The following is a 19,731-nucleotide window of genomic DNA, read 5'->3' as shown; positions in this document are numbered from 1 at the left end:
GGGAGAAATGGGGTGGAGGGAGGGAGAGGGAGACAGGGAGAGAGGAGAGGTGGGAAGTGATGTCTAAACTGAGACCTGAAAGGTGAGTAAGGCTGAAATAGGCACTGGGTGGTGAAGGTAACTGAGATTCCAATATTGCAAGCAGCCCATGTAAAAAGGGGATTTTTAGCCTCTGCCAGACTGCTTATCTTGCATTCCACACCTCATAGGGTACTTTGTTCTTGTCCTCTTTTCTTTATCATTGTGTTAGGTTAGGTGATAAACAGGGGGAGGGGGGGTATGGGGGGGGTGATGCTTCCACCTGGGTTCCCACCTGTGCTATTTAGGCTGCCCAAGAGTGAGGAAAAAATAAAAATAAAATAAAATGTTTGGGGGTGTTCATTCAAGGAAAATAATGCATTACAATTATGCATAGATAAATCCCAAAGACATGATTTCGAATGAAAGAAGCAAATCTCCAAAGTTTATCTTCTATATGATTCCACTTATACAAATTAAAAATAAGCCAAAAGTAAGTTTTTTTTGTTTAGGAAAACATCATCAGAGCATGATGAACACAAAATTCTATACAGATTCTCTCTTAGGAAGGGAAGGTCTTTAATGGGAAGACAGCTGAGGGCTTCTGGGATGTGGTAATGTTCTGTTTTTCAGCTTGGGTGATAAATTCAGTGATTTTCTAAAATTATTACCTAAGTTGGACTTATGTTTTCATATACTGTTTTCTATTTTGCTATATTACATACTGTTTAAAAAGTTCCTAAGAGCAAACTTAGAAAAGGTCATTTTCCAAAAATTATCAAGGCAATGTCCTAATAAACCAAGGGATTGCAGTTGCCATAAAACATAGTACATGGAAACAGAGCATATTTCTTGTAAACAGTTAAAACTCTAAGGACTCAGAGAGAGTAAAAGGTCAAAGTTCCCCTTATTGTCTCCCTGTCTTTGCCAGAAGGTACTCACCACTCTTACCCTTCAGTGTGCATCTTTCTAGAGGTCACCTGCCCTCTCTTCTTCCTAGTATGTTCTATAGAAATGGGTTAATACTATACCTGCTGTTCTGAATGTGATTTTCAGAATATGGGAATGTTTAACAACAAGAAGGGAGGGTAACATTTACATCCATCAATATCTCATTTTTGGTATCTCATTTATTAAATTCACCTGAAATTTTCTCTTCCCTTTCTTCACATTCCTATTAAGTAGTAGCCAACTCACTTATCCAAACTCACTTATCCAGTGTGGTTGAGAGTCAGCACTCTGGGAAACTCCAGATGGGCCCTGGAAGTACAAGAACCACACCCTCTAAGAATTCCAGCTCAGAAGGCCAAGAATGCATTCCTCCCCTGGTGATGGGAGGGAGTCTGAGAGGACTGGTGTGAAAGTGTGTGTGTGTGTGTGTGTGTGTGTGTGTGTGTATGTGTGTGTGTGGCTTTCCAGGGGGCTCACATCCCCAGTCTCCCTGACGGTGAAGAGCAGCTATGTCCTCCCAATTTGGCAGCCCCAGCCCGAGAGTGGCCTCTGCTGGGGCCCTGTGGTAGTGATGTCCCAAAGCAGCACTATGGAGTCCTTATTCCTTGCCCCTGACAGTTGATTCACCCAGAGAGGAGGCTTCTTTGATACAAACGCTACATGCCAGCAAGTCTTCCCTTCCTATGGTAATGTTCTCTAGTGCAGATATTCTCACGGTAACAAGTATCTGATAATAATGCCAGTAATAATTAGCATTTGTGGGACAGTTTATAGATCAGTAAGTGCTTTCACATGGTCTTACTTAATTTTTACAACAACCCTACAAGGTCTGTATTATTATCTCGATTTATAAAAGATCAAATTAAAGCTGAGAAAGATTAAATGACTTTGCCCAAATTAATGCTGGGCCCCATGTTAAGCCCAAAGACATGGCTACAAATTTTATAGTGTAATTAAAATGTAAGTGTATGTATAAAGGTTGATTTGTTGCTAACAAAACAAAGTGTTTCAAAGGTGGGGCCCACCTTACGGCGCTCTAATGGTGCTCCCAACTTTCTGTGAGGTGCTCCATCCTTTCTGTCACCCAGAGTCCCTATGGGACACCGTTCCCATCCACAGTTATCATAGAGTTGTGTATTAACTATGTGACCATATTTTAGCAAATGGCAGTATAGACTCTTCAGGAGGAGCCAGCTTCCTCTCACGTCCAACATCCCACCATCTGGGCTCTGGGTAGCACTGCTAACACCTTACACCCTGGTGGTCCCCATCACAGACAGTAGCCCGAGCTTGTGTTCAACCTAACTCTTCTGCACCCTGTCTGCAGAAGCAGTGGAGTGTGGGACTAGGGCAAGAGGACCAAGAAGAAAAAAGAGTCAGGCCCCTTTTGTAGTTTGTAGGACACCTCAAGGATTCAAAAGTGTGGATCCTGAGGCTTCCCTGGTGGCGCAGTGGTTGAGAGTCCGCCTGCCGATGCAGGGGATACGGGTTCGTGCCCCGGTCTGGGAAGATCCCATGCCACGGAGTGGCTGGGCCCGTGAGCCATGGCCACTGAGCCTGCGCGTCTGGAGCCTGTGCTCCGCAACGGGAGAGGCCACAACAGTGAGAGGCCCGCGTACCGGAAAAAAAAAAACCTGTGGATCCACAATGATTAATGCAGAAAATGTTGCAAGGTTTTTGAATACACAGCAGAGGAGCTCAGGAAGTGCAGGTTGAACTAATACTCAAATACTTGCCCTTCACATGTGAAAGTCAGCATTCTCAGCTCCTTTGGATTTAAAAATAGAATGGAGGGAAGTTGATACAGAAGCTGTTGGCATGCCACACAAGTGAGGCAAGAGAATGAAAACCCAAAGCCACTAATGATAATCTGTATTTGGGGGTGGACTATATTGCTTGTGAAGGTCCTCTTGTGTTTTGACATTTATAATTATGTGACCATGAGTTAAAGTCTACAGAGTGTGATTCTTAAGCATGAAACCTTACTGCACTGAGCTGGTAAGTGTTCTTGTTTCTTTGTGTGCTTAATGACTATATCAGTTAGAATCCTTTGAGCCACAAGATAGAAAATTCAGCTAGAAGTATGTGAAACAATAAGGGAAATGTATTACTTCACATAACAGAAAATAAGAAGGTTCTAGGGTTGGCCAGCTCAGTGACTTAAAGACCCAGAGTCTTTCTTCTTTCTGCTCTGCCATGTTCAACTTGTCTGTTTGTCCCTTGGTTACAAAGTGGCTGCAGCAGCTCCCACAATCATGTCCTCATGCAACCCTTCAAGCCAGAGTATCCAAAGACTGGCAGTGACACCATCTTCTTCTTCTGTCTATTTATAAGAAAGAGAAAAACTTTCTCAGAAGCCCCTGGCAGATTTGCCTTATGTTGCATTGACTAGAATCATGACAAGTGCCCATTTCTAAGCCAATCACTGGCAAAAACAATGAAATGACCATGACTGGCCTTAGACTGATCAAGATTTACCCCTGGGTTAGGGAGCACCCTGCCTTCCTAGAGCACAGCATCTCTTGATACCTGAACAAAATTAGGGGTTTTTTTAGCAAGGAAGAATTGAGTCTGGAGGGCAAATGAGTGTCTGCCGGAATAAGAAAATTGTTCAGTTTCACTGTTTCTCTTTATAGGCTCTGCCAACATAAACGACCGAAGCATGCTGGGAAAACGGGACAGTGAAATGGCTGTCATTGTGCAGGACACGGAGACGGTCCCTTCAGTAATGGATGGAAAAGAGTACCAAGCTGGCCACTTCGCCCTAGGACTTCGGCTGCAGTGCTTTCGGTGGGTCTCGGAAGCTGGGTCTCCCTCACATAATCCCGCTGCAGTGGGCAATGGAACCCAGCCCAGCCTCTGGCCCTTAGCACACATGCCATCTCCAGGTTCTTCTGTGTCCAAAACAGCGTGAACCACACCAGTCGTATACAAAATGGCTCTGTGTGGGGCATAAAAATTTCCTGTTTGAACAGCTTTTATTATTTTTATGTGTAATGGAGAAAACTAGCATTTTAAATCTATTAATTGATTTAGGACCAGGTCAAACCACCTAGTGTCTATTTAAGTTTTTTATAGTGAGTCCATTTTTAGAAATTGAAATAGTTCCAGCGATATAAGGATATGATGAAAATTACTAAAGGAGAAAGCTAGTGACTACTGGTGTTAAATTAAATGTGGAAACTTCATTTCTCAGATTTAAGATGACTCCAGACATGGAAGCTTCCTGATCTTCTGCAAGAAGATGTGAATTTTAAACAAACCTGTGGTCCAACAGAGAGAGCACTGGGCTAAGTAGCAGGGGGTGTGTATCCCTAAATAAGTGCTTCATTCAGTTAAGTGTTACTGAGAACTTTCCTGGGCGGGGCTCTAACTGGCCCCATGCCAGCCCCTGTAGTCCAGTCTCAGTTGTCAGAGTGATCCTTCGAGAACCTAACGCAGGTCCTATCACTCCGCTATTCAACCAATCCTCAATGCCTTCTTATCTCTCTTTTTCAAATGGCTTCTTATCTATCTCCTGACCCTCTCCCCCAGCCCACTGAAGACACACTAAGCTCCCCACTGTCTGTGGAACACACCCTGACCACTCTCCCACCTGTAGGCTTTTGCAGGAAGTCCACAATTATAAGATTCTAGAACTATATTGGCCAGGATGGGATTTCAGTGTGGCCGCTATGGTGAGATAGAGCCAAGTGTCCCCGATTAAGGGGGGTATTTTAAGCTATTTGATGAAAGGCACTGCACAGATACTGTTGTGGTGCTGTTGTTTTAACCCTTCCAGTGTTAATGGTCGCTTCTGAAATCTGGCTCACTTGCAAATGGGCACAAAACCAGCACTTCCCTCCTGCAAATGCTGGCGGCCCTTACCTCCTACCTCACTCCAGACTCTGGCTTTTGAGGACCAAGCTTCAGTTCCAGAGACGTTCCTTAGGCTCCCTCTGCCCCAGGAGCTCAGCAAATCCATCCCTCAAAATTTGACTGTCAGACCTTCTCACAGTTTTTATTGCTGTATTTGTCGCCTTTGTTACTAATTGTTTTGTCAGTAAGGTTTTTGTTTTTGTTTTTTTTAGACCATTGATATTTTAATTGACTTCTAATGTTAATTTGTTTTGTTTAGCAGGGGAGAGTTTAAGATTAGCAACCCACTGTTAATCGACCCATTGATTGCCTACTGCAGCTCATATAAGGAAACAGATATTTCCTCCTGTCAGCTAGAAATAAATGTCACACCTTTTCAGTTCCATGAGAACTTAAGTATTCTCTTTAAAGGCGTAGCCTCCTTTATAACTTTCTAAATGTATAATAATTATAGAGGGAGAGGGTTCTGATTACAACATATTTTTCATTGTAGAAAATTTGGCAAACAGAAAAGCAATAAGGAAATTAAATTGATCTGTAATCCCATCACCCAGTGCTAACAATTTTAACATTTGATGTATATCATTCTACTTTTTATCTATATATAAATATTCACTACTGTATTTCTTTTTTTAAACATAATTAGGATCTTGCAGTTCTACAAAGTCCTTTATTACTTAAATAATGTTACACACACTTTTCCATGTCATTGCGTTCTTCTATAACATTTAATGGCTGCATTGTATTACATTGTTTGAGCCCGCCATAATTCCTTTAACCAAAACCTCATTGATGGGCAGATTTTTCGCTGATATAAAAAAGTGGGTATGGTTATAGATAGTATCTTGCTTACCTTCTTAGTTGTTTCCTTAACTAAATCCTAACTATAGGATTTCTAACCAAAGGAAGTGTGCAATTTCCTTTGCCTTCTGAGTTCTATTATTATCTTCGCCGATTTGTTGGGTTTCAAATGGAATTTCATTATTAATTTGAAATTTGAGGTTTTAAAAATGTATCCATTAGCCATTTGTAATTGTTCTTTTGCAAATTGTCTAGACTATTCACGTCCTTTGCCCATTTTGTTGCAATGTTTCACTTTCTTTTAATGATTTATCAGTAATTTAAGTACATAAGAGCCTAATTTCTTTCTCCCATTTGTTGCAAAGCTGATTTGCCAATTGCCTTTTAATCATATTTAGAGTATTTGGGGGAACCATCAATTCGTTTTTGTTTTTTTTTGCGGTACGCAGGCCTCTCACTGTCGTGGCCTCTCCCGTTGTGGAGCACAGGCTCCGGACGCGCAGGCTCAGCGGCCATGGCTCACGGGCCTAGCCGCTCCGCGGCATGTGGGATCTTCCCGGACCGGGGCACGAACCCATGTCCCCTGCATCGGCAGGCAGACTCTCAACCACTGCGCCACCAGGGAAGCCCGAACCATCAATTCTTAGTAATCAAATCTATCAGTTTTTTTCTTTTCCCCCCTTTTAAAAAATATGCTTAGAATAGTTTCCCCAAGATAAAATATTTACTTATATTTTCTTCTAGTGCTCATTTGATATTACTTTTACATTTAACATCTGCAATTTATTTTAATTTTTTAATAAATTTATCTATTTATTTATTTAGGCTGTGCTGGGTCTTCGTTGCTGCGTGCGGGCTATCTCTAGTTGCGGCGAGCGGGGCCACTCTTCGTTGCAGTGCGTGGGCTTCTCATTGCGGTGGCTTCTCTTGTTGCAGAGCATGGGCTCTAGGCATGTGGGCTTCAGTAGTTGTGGCACGTGGGCTTCAGTAGTTGCGGCTTGCGGGCTCTAGAGCACAGGCTCAGTAGTTGTGGCGCACGGGCTCCACGGTATGTGGGATCTTCTCGGACCAGGGCTCGAACCCATGTGCCCTGCATTGGCAGGCGGATTCTTAACCACTGCGCCACCAGGGAAGCCAACACCTGCAATTTATTTTAATGTAAGAAATGAGGTAGGGACTCTAACTCTTTTTCCCAGGCAAACCAACTGATCCAGAACTGCATGACTGCAGTACTCATTGCCTCTCTAACCTGCAGTGCCTCTTGATGGTGCACCGAATTGCCACATATCCTGACCTATCTGTACTCTCTGCTACTTCCTATTGAAAGTCTGTTGCCTTGCATGCCATTATGATACCAGTTTAATTATCGTAGGTGTGCACTTTAATACTACTTCCTACCATACCACTTCCCCAAATTAGTATTCTTTTCCGGAATAATCTTGGCTACTCTTAATCATTCTTCCACACGAACTTTAAAATTGTTTTTTCAAGTTCTCTCACTAGTTTTTTGATCAGGACTACAGTATATTTATAGATTAATATAAAAAAGAGTTGATGTCTTTATACTATTGAGCCATCCTATTGAGGAACAAGGTATGGACTTCAATTTATTCACATTTTTTTGTTCTTCAGTAAAGCTCTAGGGTTTTCATTATTGGAAGCAGAAGTTGTTCTTCAGTGACCATTGAAGTTTTTTGTTGCTGTTCTTTTGGTTTTATGCTGATCCTATGCATTTCATGCTAAGTTTATTCCTAGATGCTTTATTTTTCCTGGCAACTTTCAAACTGTCTTGAAGAGGCAGTTCTTGAACGAGCATTTTCACTTTGCCACAATGGCAGACACAGATAATACATTAAAAAGCACCATGAAAACCTTGTGTTAATTTTAGCTCTTTTTATTAGGAAATATTCTCAAAGATAAATGTGACCTAGAGCAGAGCCATTTTCTCCCTTAAAAAAATGCAACTTCAATCCATTTTTCCATCTGGGGTATTTTTGAATAGAAATAGAGAGGCACATTTCGATGTGAAATCAATTCTAAATAGAATCAACCATCAGGGTACTGCACTAAATGTCACAACTGCATGCCAAACAGTTCATTAAGTCCTAGAAAATTATCCAAATTTTACAGATGTAACCATCACTCAACAGAAACCATTATCCACACAAGTAGAGCTCAGAATCATTTACAGTGATAGACATGAGGAATGGAAAGAACAGAAACAATTTTCTGCAATTTTCCTACTGTCCCACTGATGCATAAACAATTAAACATTAAATAATTGACATTATTCACGTCAACATAAAATGAAATTTGTTTTCTCTGAAACCTTACTCCTCTAAAGAACATCCAGAGTACTTCATATTATTTTTACTGTTAAATTTTTATAATTAAAAAGCTGACGGGGGGCTTCCCTGGTGGCGCAGTGGTTGAGAGTCCGCCTGCCGATGCAGGGGACATGGGTTCGTGCCCTGGTCCGTGAAGATCCCACATGCCGCGGAGCCGCTGGGCCCGTGAGCCATGGCTGTTGAGCCTGCGCGTCCAGAGCCTGTGCTCCGCAACGGGAGAGGCCACAACAGTGAGAGGCCCGCGTACCGCAAAAAAAAAAAAAAAAAAAAAAAAAAACCTGACAGGGAAAATAATTTATTACTGAACATTGTCTGTTATAGACTTATTTAAATACTTTTTTCTCTACACAGACTCTTAAGTGATAACTTGATAGACACATTGCCTCACCTTCTGTTCTCATTTAAAAGCAAAGTCAGAGAAATATTCTTTCAGCTCTGTTTTCAGTTGGTTAGACGCCACCCAAATCAAAGGCATTACTATAATTGACTTATTGTTATAATTTGCACTGTCCTTCAAATTTGGCATGGTTATATTTTCCTTTGGTTCTTAAGGAGCGGTAGCATCTAGGTGCAAACATCATCCTTTAGAACCTTTTTGAAAGTTATTCCTATATAGTCTGAGGGAGACATTATTTGAAGTGGAAATAGAATTTTGAGGTTATAAAACTCTAGGAATCCTAGCGAGCCCAGATGCCAGATCCATTTATTTTAGAGAATTTTTATATAGTAGAAAAAGTGAAGACTAAAACTAAAATGTGATGCCCTTTTATCCCTATAAGCCTGGCTGAGCCTTTTCAGGAGTTGATAATATTGGAGTTGACTGGGGAGAACACACGTGGTTAATAGCATGTGTGTTGGAACAGCCTTTCTTGAAGTAGATTTTGCAAATTGTTTTGTTTTTTTTTTTTTGCGGTACGCGGGCCTCTCACTGCTGTGGCCTCTCCCGTTGCACAGCACAGGCTCCGGACGCGCAGGCTCAGCGGCCATGGCTCACGGGCCCAGCCGCTCCGTGGCATGTGGGATCTTCCCGGACCGGGGCACAAACCCGTGTCCCCTGCATCGGCAGGCGGACTCTCAACCACTGCCCCACCAGGGAAGCCCTTTGCAAATTGTTTGATCCAGGATTTTAATTCTTAAATTTCTCCTAGTGAAATAATCATAGAAATTCACAAAGTGTTATATATGCTGAATAAATTATGTTCATTATAGCATTGTTTATGATAATGGAAAACTGGAAACAACCCAAAAGGTCATAATAAAATAGCTGGTTAAATAAAATTCCACATAATGGGAAATTCTGCAACCATTAAAAACGATGATGTAAATCTACACATTTAAATACAAAGAGGGTAACAATATGATGACCTCCACCCTGTTAAATCCAATGGTCCATTCTCATCTGAACTTGACTCCGTGTGGCTCCAGGATACCCATCCTCTGGCTTCTCTGCAGCCTCACTGGCTGCTCCTTCTCTCCCCTACTGTTGAGGTGCACTCTTCTCTCTCTACACTCACTACTTTGGTAAAGTCAGTTGAAGTCACATGGCTTTATGAGTATACATATGTGGACAGTTCTCAAGTGTGTATCTCCAGCCAGACCTTCTCTCCCAAACTCCAGATTCTTTTATCCAGCTGCCTACTTAGCATCACCACTTGTATATTTACTAGATGTCCCAACAGGTTCAAAACTGAATTCCTGGTCTTCTCCCACTAACTGGCTCTACCCACAGAATTCCCCATCTCAGCTAATGGCAACTACAGTCTTCTGTTTGCTCAAGGCAAAGCCCTTTTAGTCATCCTGATGCCTCACTTTTTCTCACACTCTGTGTCCACTGGATCAGTGAAATCTGATCTCTCCACCTTCCTCTCCACCACCCGAGCCACCGTCATCTCCCACCGAGATCGCTGCAGTGACTCCTGACTGACCTCTCTGTTTCAATCCTTGCCCTGCACGGTCTATTCTCAATCCAGCAGCCGTTTGTTAATATTTAAGTCAGATCCTGTCACTCCTTGCTCCAGTGTCAGCAGTATGTCCCAATTTCATGCAATGTAAAAGCCAAAGTCCTTCTGAGACCCATTTCCCCACTTTTCTTTCTTTCTTTCTTTAAATAAATTTAGTTATTTTTGGCTGCGTTGGGTCTTGGCTTCTGCGCGCGGGCTTTCTCTAGTTGCAAAGAGCGGGGGCTACTCTCCGTTGCGGTGCACAGGCTTCTCATTGCAGTGGCTTCTCTTGTTGCGGAGCGCGGGCTCTAGGCATGCGGGCTTCAGTAGTTGCGGCACGTGGGCTCAGTAGTTGTGGCTCACGGGCTCTAGAGAGCAGCCTCAGTACTTGTGGCTCACGGGCTTAGTTCCGCGGCATGTAGGATCTTTGCAGACCAGGGATAGAACCCGTGTCCCCTGCATTGGCAGGCGGATTCTTAACCACTGCGCCACCAGGGAAGTCTCCCACTTTTATTTCCAATGTAGCACAAGCCTTTTTGGTATTCCTTGAACCTACCAGGCATGTGAGCAAAGAGCTTTGGACTCAGTTTCAATTCTAGCTCTATTAATAGAATGCCTCCAACCTTTTGTTTCCCGTTTGCAAAATGGGAATCCTGTACCATCTACCTCCCAGGATTAAGATGGAAGTGCTTTTTAACATTCAGGCTTTATGTAGGTACCAGCGCTTTTATAATTTTCACATATGACCTCTAAAACTTGTCTTGCTTTGCTTGAGAATTTCTTCTTATTTCTAGTCCTCTGTTTATATTTGATCAATTCAAACAATCTACTGTATGGCTTCTTTTATGCCAGGTACTCTGGGGATATGAGAATAGCCAGGTCATGTTCTCTTAAAGAATTTACATGCTAGAAGTGGGAGATGGGCCTATTAAAAGCAAAAAGTGCATGAAGTATTGCAGGTGCTCTGATAAAAACGAAGCACAGATGAAGCACAGTGAGGGCGACAAAGGAAGAAAGTTCAGATCTCTCAGGACTGACGGGGAGAAATGGGAGAAGGGAGAAAGGGAGCCATAAAAACTTTTATAGAGGCGACCTTGTACTGAATCCTGAAAGATGGTAGGTAAGGTTAGGCAAACAGGTAGGGGAGGGAAAAGCCTCCCCGACTACTCCCATCTCACACTCTTAAAGCACACCTGGTATTTACCACATTTTAATTAATTCCTTTTGAGGGTGATTCTTTATTCATTGTTGATCTCACCCACCAAGTATAACTGCACCCAGAGAGGCTCCGTGTCTTTCATATTCATTTCTGTACCCTAGAGTTCAGCATAGTTCTTGGCCCAAGGGAGGGAAGAAGGAAGGAAGGGAGGAAGGAAGGGAGGAAGGAAGGGAGGAAGGAAGGGAGGAAGGGAGGAAGGAAGGAAGGCGTGGGGAGGGAGGAAGGAAGGTCAAGTCTTGGTTAAGAGGACAGGTTTGGGAGTCAGGTGGTCCTGGTTGGAGTCCCAGATATACAGTTTGCTAGCTGTATGACCTTGAAAGAGTTACTTGACCTCTCTGTGCCTTAGTTCCCTTTTCTTTTTTTTTTAACCTGTTGATCTATTTATTTATTTATTTATTTGGTTGCACTGGGTCTTGTTGCAGCAGGTGGGCTCCTTAGTTGCAGCTCGTGGGCTCCTTAGTTGTGGCATGTGGACTCTTAGTTGCAGCATGCATATGGGATCTAGTTCCCAGACCAGGGATCGAACCCGGGCCCCCTGCATTGGAAGCTCAGAGTCTTAACCACTGTGCCACCAGGGATGTCCCCTTTGTCCCCTTTTCAATTAAAGGAAAATAATAATACTTGCTTCTTTTGTTTTTACTATGCTTTTACTTTTTTTTTTTTTTTAATAGCTGCTTCTTCATAAGGCTGTTGAGGATTTACTGAGATCGTTTTTGGAAAGGCTCAGCACGATGAAAGGCACATGCTTTGAATACTAATCCTATCTTCCAAGGTTCTCGCCCTCTTAGGCCAAATTACAAGAACTCTCTTAGAGCAAAATGAAGGTGTTTCTCTGTCTCAAACATCATAACAACTTAGGCTTTTCTGTTTTGTTTTGTTTTGTTTTGCAACTGGGCTTTTTTATATATAGACACACAGACACACACTTAGTCTTAATGGCTTCCTTTGATTTCCTTAAAAAAAAGAGGACTTCTGTGGTTGAGTGTCTGAATTGCTGTACCATTAGAAACAGTGCCTGCAGCAAACTGCTTTGTTTCATTTACTCATTTTGGAGGACACTTGTATTTCAGGGTTGTCCTCGGCTATCTTTCTGGCCCTAGTGAAGACATTCAGGATCCAGTGAGTGACAAATTCTTCAAGGAGGTGTGGGTTTCAACGGCAGCTCGAAATGCTACAATTTATGATAAGGTGAGGTTCACATATCCTGCTCCTTTTTTAATTGAATCACGTCACAAAAGCACATAATTATTTCTGCATATTATTGGCACAGAATATTCTTAATGAGTGTAAAAAACCAATACACCTCCAAGGTGTAATAAAATACTTCTTGGTAGACGTTAAAAAAACAGAGTCAAAAAGAGCCATGGATTATCGTTTAGGAGAGACTTTAGTGGCATTCTGGTCTCAGATTCCAGAATCCCTTCATAAGCATCCTTAGCAGGTGGTTACCCAGCCTTTATACATGTCTAGTGACAAAGAGAAAAGAGGCAGATGGGATCAAAAAATGAGTCAGACTTGGGTTCAGCCCAGCTCACACAGTTGCTGGTGATATAACTATGAGTGTAGTAATTTGATGTTCTGAGCCTTCCTTTCTTTCCTCTCCTATAAATTGGGAGGAACATTCACTAGGTGGTCGTGAGGATAAAGAACAGTCTATTAAATGTATTTAGCACATAGTACATATAGTAAATGGTGTCCATCCTAATGATCAAGCTTATTAATAATGAGAAACTTCCTCATTTGGACAGCTCTAATTTTGGAAAGGTGTTTTAAAACCAACTTCGTTTGTTAGGGAGGCTAAATGCATCTTCTGGTAAGTTCCGTCCATTGATGATGATAAAGAGTGTACAAGAGTTGAGTCACCTGACACTGAAACAGGTTACATCATGAAGTAGCCAGCATTCCATCATAGAAAACATTCAAGCTGAGTTCCACTGACCATCTATCATAAACTGGGTGAGAGTGCATTCTTCTTCTGACTTCCAGAGTCGCCTCAGCACAGAAAATTCATCATTTCTAATGAAACATGACAACTATCTACATAGCCTTATTTCATACTGAGGCCTCAAGGCCATGATCAAATAGGTTGTGTGCATGGAGTCTTTTCAAATGTAATTTTTAAAATGCAGGGCACAGCCTAGTTTGGATCCTGGATTGGGAGGAATAACAGCTATAGAAGACATTTTGGGAATAATCGGGTAAATCTGAAAATGGACCATATCTTAAATAACATAGAATTGATTTTCTGAGGTGTGAGAATTGTACTGTGGTTATATAGGCTCGTGTCCTTATTCTTAAGAAATACATGCTGAAATATTGAGGTGTGAAGTGTTATGATGTGTGAAACTTATTTTCAGTTAGCAATATACATGCACAATTGATAACTTTAAGTACAGGTACAGATAAAAACATTTTTCAAAATTAAAAAGTTAGAGAAAATATAATACACAATTTTCCTTTTAGACCAGAACCTCCAGTGAAATTCAGGGGTGATTATTATCCAAAAAGTAAGGTATCACCCATGAAACTCCTTACCCCTAGCTTGACTTTATCCTGAGGTCAGTCATTTATGTAGATCAGATATAGGATCTGTGTTGATTTTTTTTTTGATGGAAGCAAATCTAGCACTCTCTTTGTAGCAAATAAAAGAAGCAACCCTTCAATCAGGTCTGCGCTGTAACATAAAACTAATTAATATGTGTTTCATAAAACAAAGGTTTTGTCCGTCGGAATGAGTATTTTCAGTAAAGGGGATATCCTTTCTTTTAAACCTGTCACTCAGTTTCCTATTTAATCAGGTGTTCCGGTGCCTTCCCAATGATGAAGTACACAATTTAATTCAGCTGAGAGACTTTATAAGCAAGCCCATCTTAGCAAAGGAAGATCCCATTAGAGCTGAGGAAGAACTGAAAAAGATCCGTGGGTTCTTGGTACAATTTCCCTTTTATTTCCTGTCTGAAGAAAACCTACTGCCTTCTGTTGGAACTAAAGAAGCCATGGTGCCTACCGAGGTTTGGACTTAAGAGTCATACTTGTTTGCAACTCAAAGACTTCCACCCTGAAGAGTACATGTCACACAGTGACTTTCTGGAGACCTAACAGCCATAGCCAGACCCAGTGCACTCTTGTATCCAACACTTGGACCCTTTGGGTTGGCTGGGAAGGGCTGTAGTCATACTGATATAAGGACAGTGAAAATCAGCAAGGCTTTATAATTCCTCCTGCCTGTCCCTGTGAAAAAAGGACTGTATTCGTAGGTAGCATATACCCAACAGCTTAAACACATACTAAAATTCCATGATGTATACCAAACTGCATTTTCTTTGCTAACGAGAATTTACCTGTCACTGTGATCTACTTTGCCAAAAGTTGTCTGAACCTCCTTATTTTTCTCTGACCCTCACTTATGCAATTGATGTCTGCTGGACCTGCCTTCCTCTCATAGTCCATACAGGCTCTGTTTGAGGTATTGTCTATTGCTAGAAGATGTTGTGATGCTGCTTCAAGGTTATTTAAGGTTACATGGGTTGCTCCTGCCCCTGCCCTTCTGGCCCCGGAGTAGTCGTGTGCACCCAACCAAGGATGTGGTCCTTATTCCTTTCCAGTGACTGAAAGGACAGGACAGACCTTAGTCTACACAGCAGCCCATGTTAGGCACTTCTGACAACATTGACAGCATGTATGTTGACACCACAGATCAACAGGAAGGAATTAAATTCGGTTATTAAGGCAGAGATTTCACTTTGCATCCAAAGGCATTGATAAGATGTGTCCTTTTGATAGGGCCCACCCTATCAGATTTGAAAACGTGTAGGATATTTGATTACACAGCAACCGATAAAACTCAAAGACACAGCATGCAGCCTTCAGCAATCTTCAACGTTTTGGTGGGAATCTGATCCAGATAAGAAAAGAAGATTTCTTATAGGCCTGTAAAATTTCCTGTCATCCTTAGCTGCTGGATTGATTGAAATTTGAGTTTCTACATTTCAAAGTCAAACCAGTGAATACAGCTTGTCTTTCAAGAGAATCAGGGGCTTCATAACTCATGCCAAGTTAATGAGTATGAGCCTTATTTGACATTCAGCTCGCCAGCTATGTTACCTTCTTTAAGAAAAACTGTTTGCAAAATGCATACAACTTCACTTGCGTTATTAAATATACATTAACATTCCACCAGGGTTCCAAAGAGGTTAGGATTATTTTTTAATTCACATTATCCTAGTCTGTGAATTGTTCTGGAAACCCATTTCTCCTTTTTGGATGTTAGTGTACATACCCTTTGGTACCCCATAGCTCTAAATTTTTTTTTTTTTTTTTTTTTTTTTTTTTTTTTTGCGGTACGCGGGCCTCTCACTGTTGTGGCCTCTCCCGTTGCGGAGCACAGGCTCCGGACACGCAGGCTCAGCGGCCATGGCTCACGGGCCCAGCCGCTCTGCGGCCTGTGGGATCTTCCCGGACCGGGGCACGAACCTGTGTCCCCTGCATCGGCAGGCGGACTCTCAACCACTGTGCCACCAGGGAGGCCCCCACCATAGCTCTAATTTTATTAAGCAGAACTATTCTTACAACCTAAAGAACTAATGTGGGTTCCCAACGGGCCTGAGGCCATAAAACATGGTGTAGGTGCAATGATTACACCTCTATGGATTACCTGGACAGACTCTCATCCAAAGGAGTAAGGACCCAATCCCTATTTTCCTAGAACTGATAGTCCAGTGGAAAAGGTTAAACAGGAGCACAAAGTCTGTGAACTAGGTTAGTAGGAGAGAGACAGTGTGATACCCAGGAGGGTTTTACAAATGAGGTGGAACTATGCAACCAACAATGGAAATGAATATGCTTTTATGGTGGCTGAAGATAGTAAAATGACTTCATTCTATAGCAGTTGTAAATAAGACATTTGCTATTTATGAAGTTTAGATTGGCATTTAAAGTGTTGAGTGTATGTGGAATACCTAAGGAATTTTCATGTTTTCTTTTTAAATTTTTAAAAAATGTAGAACAGTCAACAAACTGGCTCTTGAAAGGGCCCTTTCTCTTAAAAAAAAAAGTCACTTAATCCAACCTCTGCCCATTTTATAGCTGAGGAAACTGAGACCCAGGTTAATTGAAGGACTCACTGAAGTTTACCCATTAGGACCAGTGACATCGTTGGTCCATTACTGGCCTCTCCTTTCACTCATCACAGCCCCAAAAGGAGGAGATGCAGTAGATTTCAGACAGGATGTCTCTAAGCTATTTTGAACCCTGTGATATTATGTATTTATGTGCTTGTCTGTCTCCCCCTACTAGAATGTAAGCTCCATGGGGCAGGGACTTTCCTGTGTTTTGTTCTTAGTGTATCCCCCAAGCCTGAAACGGTGCCTGGCTCGTAGGAGGTGCTCAGTACGTGTTTGTCGGATGAATAAAGGAGGTGGAGGAGACAGCTAATGAAATGAAAAACTTACGGAGTCTCAGACAAGAAATCTTCCTGCTGTTGCTAAAGAAACTGTTAGCAAGTTTCTTTTCTACTGCATCCTCTTAAAGGCAAGATGCTCATCTGCAAAGAGAGGGGCTGCAAGATTTATTTGGGTGGATTTTATGGAAAATACAGTGCCATAATTGCCTGCTTTGCAGTAGCAGTTTACATAGTGCAGCATTCTGCAAAAATTGCATGGGACACAGGATTGCCGTGGACACAGGATATACCATATGGCCTAATTACCCATCATTCTCTGACACCATTACTACCTAATAGAAGTTCAGATAATTTATCTTTAACATCGCAATGTCTGATATAAACATTAAAATGCAAGAGATTCAGTCTTGAAAAGCTATTTTGAATCTGTTCAGCATTTTAAATTGACTATAATCTTTTGAAATGCCTGTAAGTGCTGTACCTGACACTCTGATAATCTCTGTAATAATTTTTGCTTTCTAGAAGGAAAAATTCTATGATTATAAGAAGTGAAGGGTAGAAAGTGGTCATGGCCTTTTAAAGCTATTCAGATTGGCCAAGCTTAGTGGTTGGAGGATACTAAACACAGCAGGTCGGGTTCAGGCATTTGCTCTGGAGCAACTGTCCACTCAGGGACTCACCCTTCAGTGGGATGGCTTTCATTCTCAGCTGTAATGCATCACAGAGAGCTGGTCATTAGATAACTGAGTGACATATTGTAAAACAAAACATTGGTTATATTTTAATAGCATGTTTGGAAGAAAATTTTGTCTCTAGGTAGTCAAAACCAGAAGCAGTTAATCTCTTATGTAATAACTTGGGAAATTGTAACATATCGTGAATTAACATTCTTCCAGGTGAAGGCAGTAAGCCAGGAAGTCTTTTTGCAGATATAAGACGACAGGCAGAACAGATTTTATATACATCATGGAGATCCTGCACGTCTTTCTGCCCCTCCCCATTCCTTATTCCTTCAACCTCTTTCCCCAACCAGAGCCCTTCCGTATTATGGAAACCATTTTAGAGGACAAGAAAAAGTTCTGGGAAAAAACAACATTAGGCATCTAAAATAAATCTTCAGTTTAACTCACACTTTTAAGTGATTGACAAAATATTATCATTTTTTAACAGAGGTGGTGGTTCTTTTTAGCGTCTCTGATCTGATGTGGCACTGGAGGATTTTCAGATGCCGGTCACCCTCTGGAGAGGGGCTAAAGAGGGCCCTTCATGTCTTCTCATCCCTCTCAATTCTCCCATGTATGAAAAGTGACCAAACGCTAAAGGATTTTCGGTGTGCTTAGGAATACAATTTTATTTCCTTAGAAGATCCTCTGAAGTCAATTACTACTGGCAACTTGGAGGTTTAAAATGGGTTTTACCAGGCATAGGCCTTGAGAAATTCTTGAATCTAGAAATTCACTGGAAAAGGAATTCATCGCCCTCTATCCAAAAGTTGCAGGTGAAGAATCGATGGATTCGCATTATGTTTAGGGGGAGGCAGATGCCACAATATGATTCCTAGTGGCATTTAATTCACATGTGATATATTATTGGCTTTGACTGCAGAGTGGAAGGATTCATTAAAGGAAACAAAAATTCTTTGGCTTAATATATTATAGGTTATTTTCTTTTTTCCTTTATACCAGTATTAAATTTTAACTTAAAAAGTAATCAAAGTAAGATAAATGGAAATTTGTCACACTAATCATTTTAAACTTTTAAGTTTTAAAATCAGAGACTGGGATTGCAATCCAACCAAAAGGCAGACTTAATTACTCTTTCTATTCCCTAGCAGCTCTAGTTGTTTGCTTTATTCTAGATAAATGCACTTAAGTGAATGTTGTACTAGCTCTGCTCAGCATTAGGAAATGTAACATCATGCTCTCCTAATGTATATTCCACTTGGATTCTTCCCATAAAATTGTCTGAGTCAAAGGTACTGATATTCTCCTCAGCCATTCTAAAAATTCATACCAAAGTATTGCAGTTGGAGCACATGTCTCTGATGCAAAAACCAGATACTTGCTGGTGAACATCCATCCATTCAGAATATTCAGATATTCTGGACAGAGCTCAGGCCCTAGCCTCACCCTTATGGCAGGCTTTGGCAAACTAAGGCTGGGCCTCCTGTTTTTGTAAATAAAGTTTTATTTGAATGTAGCCATGTCCATTTGTTTACATGCCTCATGACCAAATGAGCTGCAAATCTGAGAATACTTGCCATCCTTAAGAAACGTTTACTGATCCTCCCTCTAGAGAGAGCAAAGAATATCCAATTACGGTGCCTCAACCAAACAGGTTTGGGTGAGTTCTAATCTCTTCCATAAGCAAGATTTTCAACTCTCCATATCCCAGAGCCCAGCATTCTACAATAGATTTATTCTAACAAGGTCAAGTCCTTTCAAGAATGAAAAATCACATGTTTATTTGTTCTGAAAGAGTTTTTGTCAACTAAAGCAATCTTCTCCCAGCTGAGCACTCATATGGAAGCGTGGTTGATAATGTTTGTAACTAAAGTGTTAAATGAGGACAGATAGACCTAACGATTTGTATTCAGAAGGACAATTGTGAACTCAAGAAACTCAGTCTCCCTGGATTTTCCTTCTGGGAAGCCTTGGAAATGATACGTGTATCCATTCTCTGCCTCACAGTCAATGCTTTTGATGCCAAGTCCCTTAACTGCTTTTTTTAATGTAAATATTCATTAATTAAACAATTAAAAGTGTGCAATTGGCCGTGTCCGTCTACTTGAAAAGGAGATTCCTCATTCTGCGCATGGGGTTTTTACAGCCAGCGCACTGTAGGTCTGAGCTCAAGACAGTAACCTGTGCCTTTGGAGCAGATGTCAGAGCCCCAGCATCCCCTGCTGCCCCCAGTCTTCTCACAAACTTCATGCACACATCTCAGCGGCACCCAGAGAGAGAAAGAGACAGAAGTCCCCTTTTGCCCCCTCCTCCACCAGTCACTACCTATTCCCTGAAAGGCAATCAATCACTTTCCCCAGGTCTTGAAACAGATTAGTTTTGCCTATTTTTGTACCCCACTGGCTTTTTCAACAAGGACACCCTGAGCCTTTATCTCAACTAGGCATCTCTGAAGCTTTCTTTGTCTTCCAGGTGGCTGCTTACGTTTGTAGAATCGTTGGTGGGCTCTCCA

At 41.5% G+C, this 19,731-nt stretch overlaps 1 protein-coding gene across 4 annotated transcripts in view; it reads left to right on the top strand.

The window, feature by feature from the left end:
• The window catches only part of PLD1 (phospholipase D1), a 203,876-nt gene extending 184,566 nt beyond the window's left edge, over positions 1 to 19,310 (top strand). For all 4 annotated transcript variants that reach the window (XM_060150004.1, XM_060150002.1, XM_060150001.1 and 1 more), the window contains 3 exons: positions 3,606 to 3,759; positions 12,206 to 12,323; positions 13,934 to 19,310. In XM_060150004.1, the coding sequence (XP_060005987.1) occupies positions 3,606 to 3,759; positions 12,206 to 12,323; positions 13,934 to 14,158 (497 nt within the window). In that variant the 3' untranslated portion in view covers positions 14,159 to 19,310. The remainder of the gene's footprint in view (positions 1 to 3,605; positions 3,760 to 12,205; positions 12,324 to 13,933) is intronic.
• Positions 19,311 to 19,731: the final 421 nt, after the last annotated feature.

Source organism: Lagenorhynchus albirostris, chromosome 5, assembly GCF_949774975.1.
Source record: "Lagenorhynchus albirostris chromosome 5, mLagAlb1.1, whole genome shotgun sequence".
NCBI lineage: Eukaryota > Metazoa > Chordata > Mammalia > Artiodactyla > Delphinidae > Lagenorhynchus > Lagenorhynchus albirostris.
The sequence above is the reverse complement of the archived record's forward strand: the minus strand, read 5'-3'. Positions and strand labels throughout refer to the sequence as shown.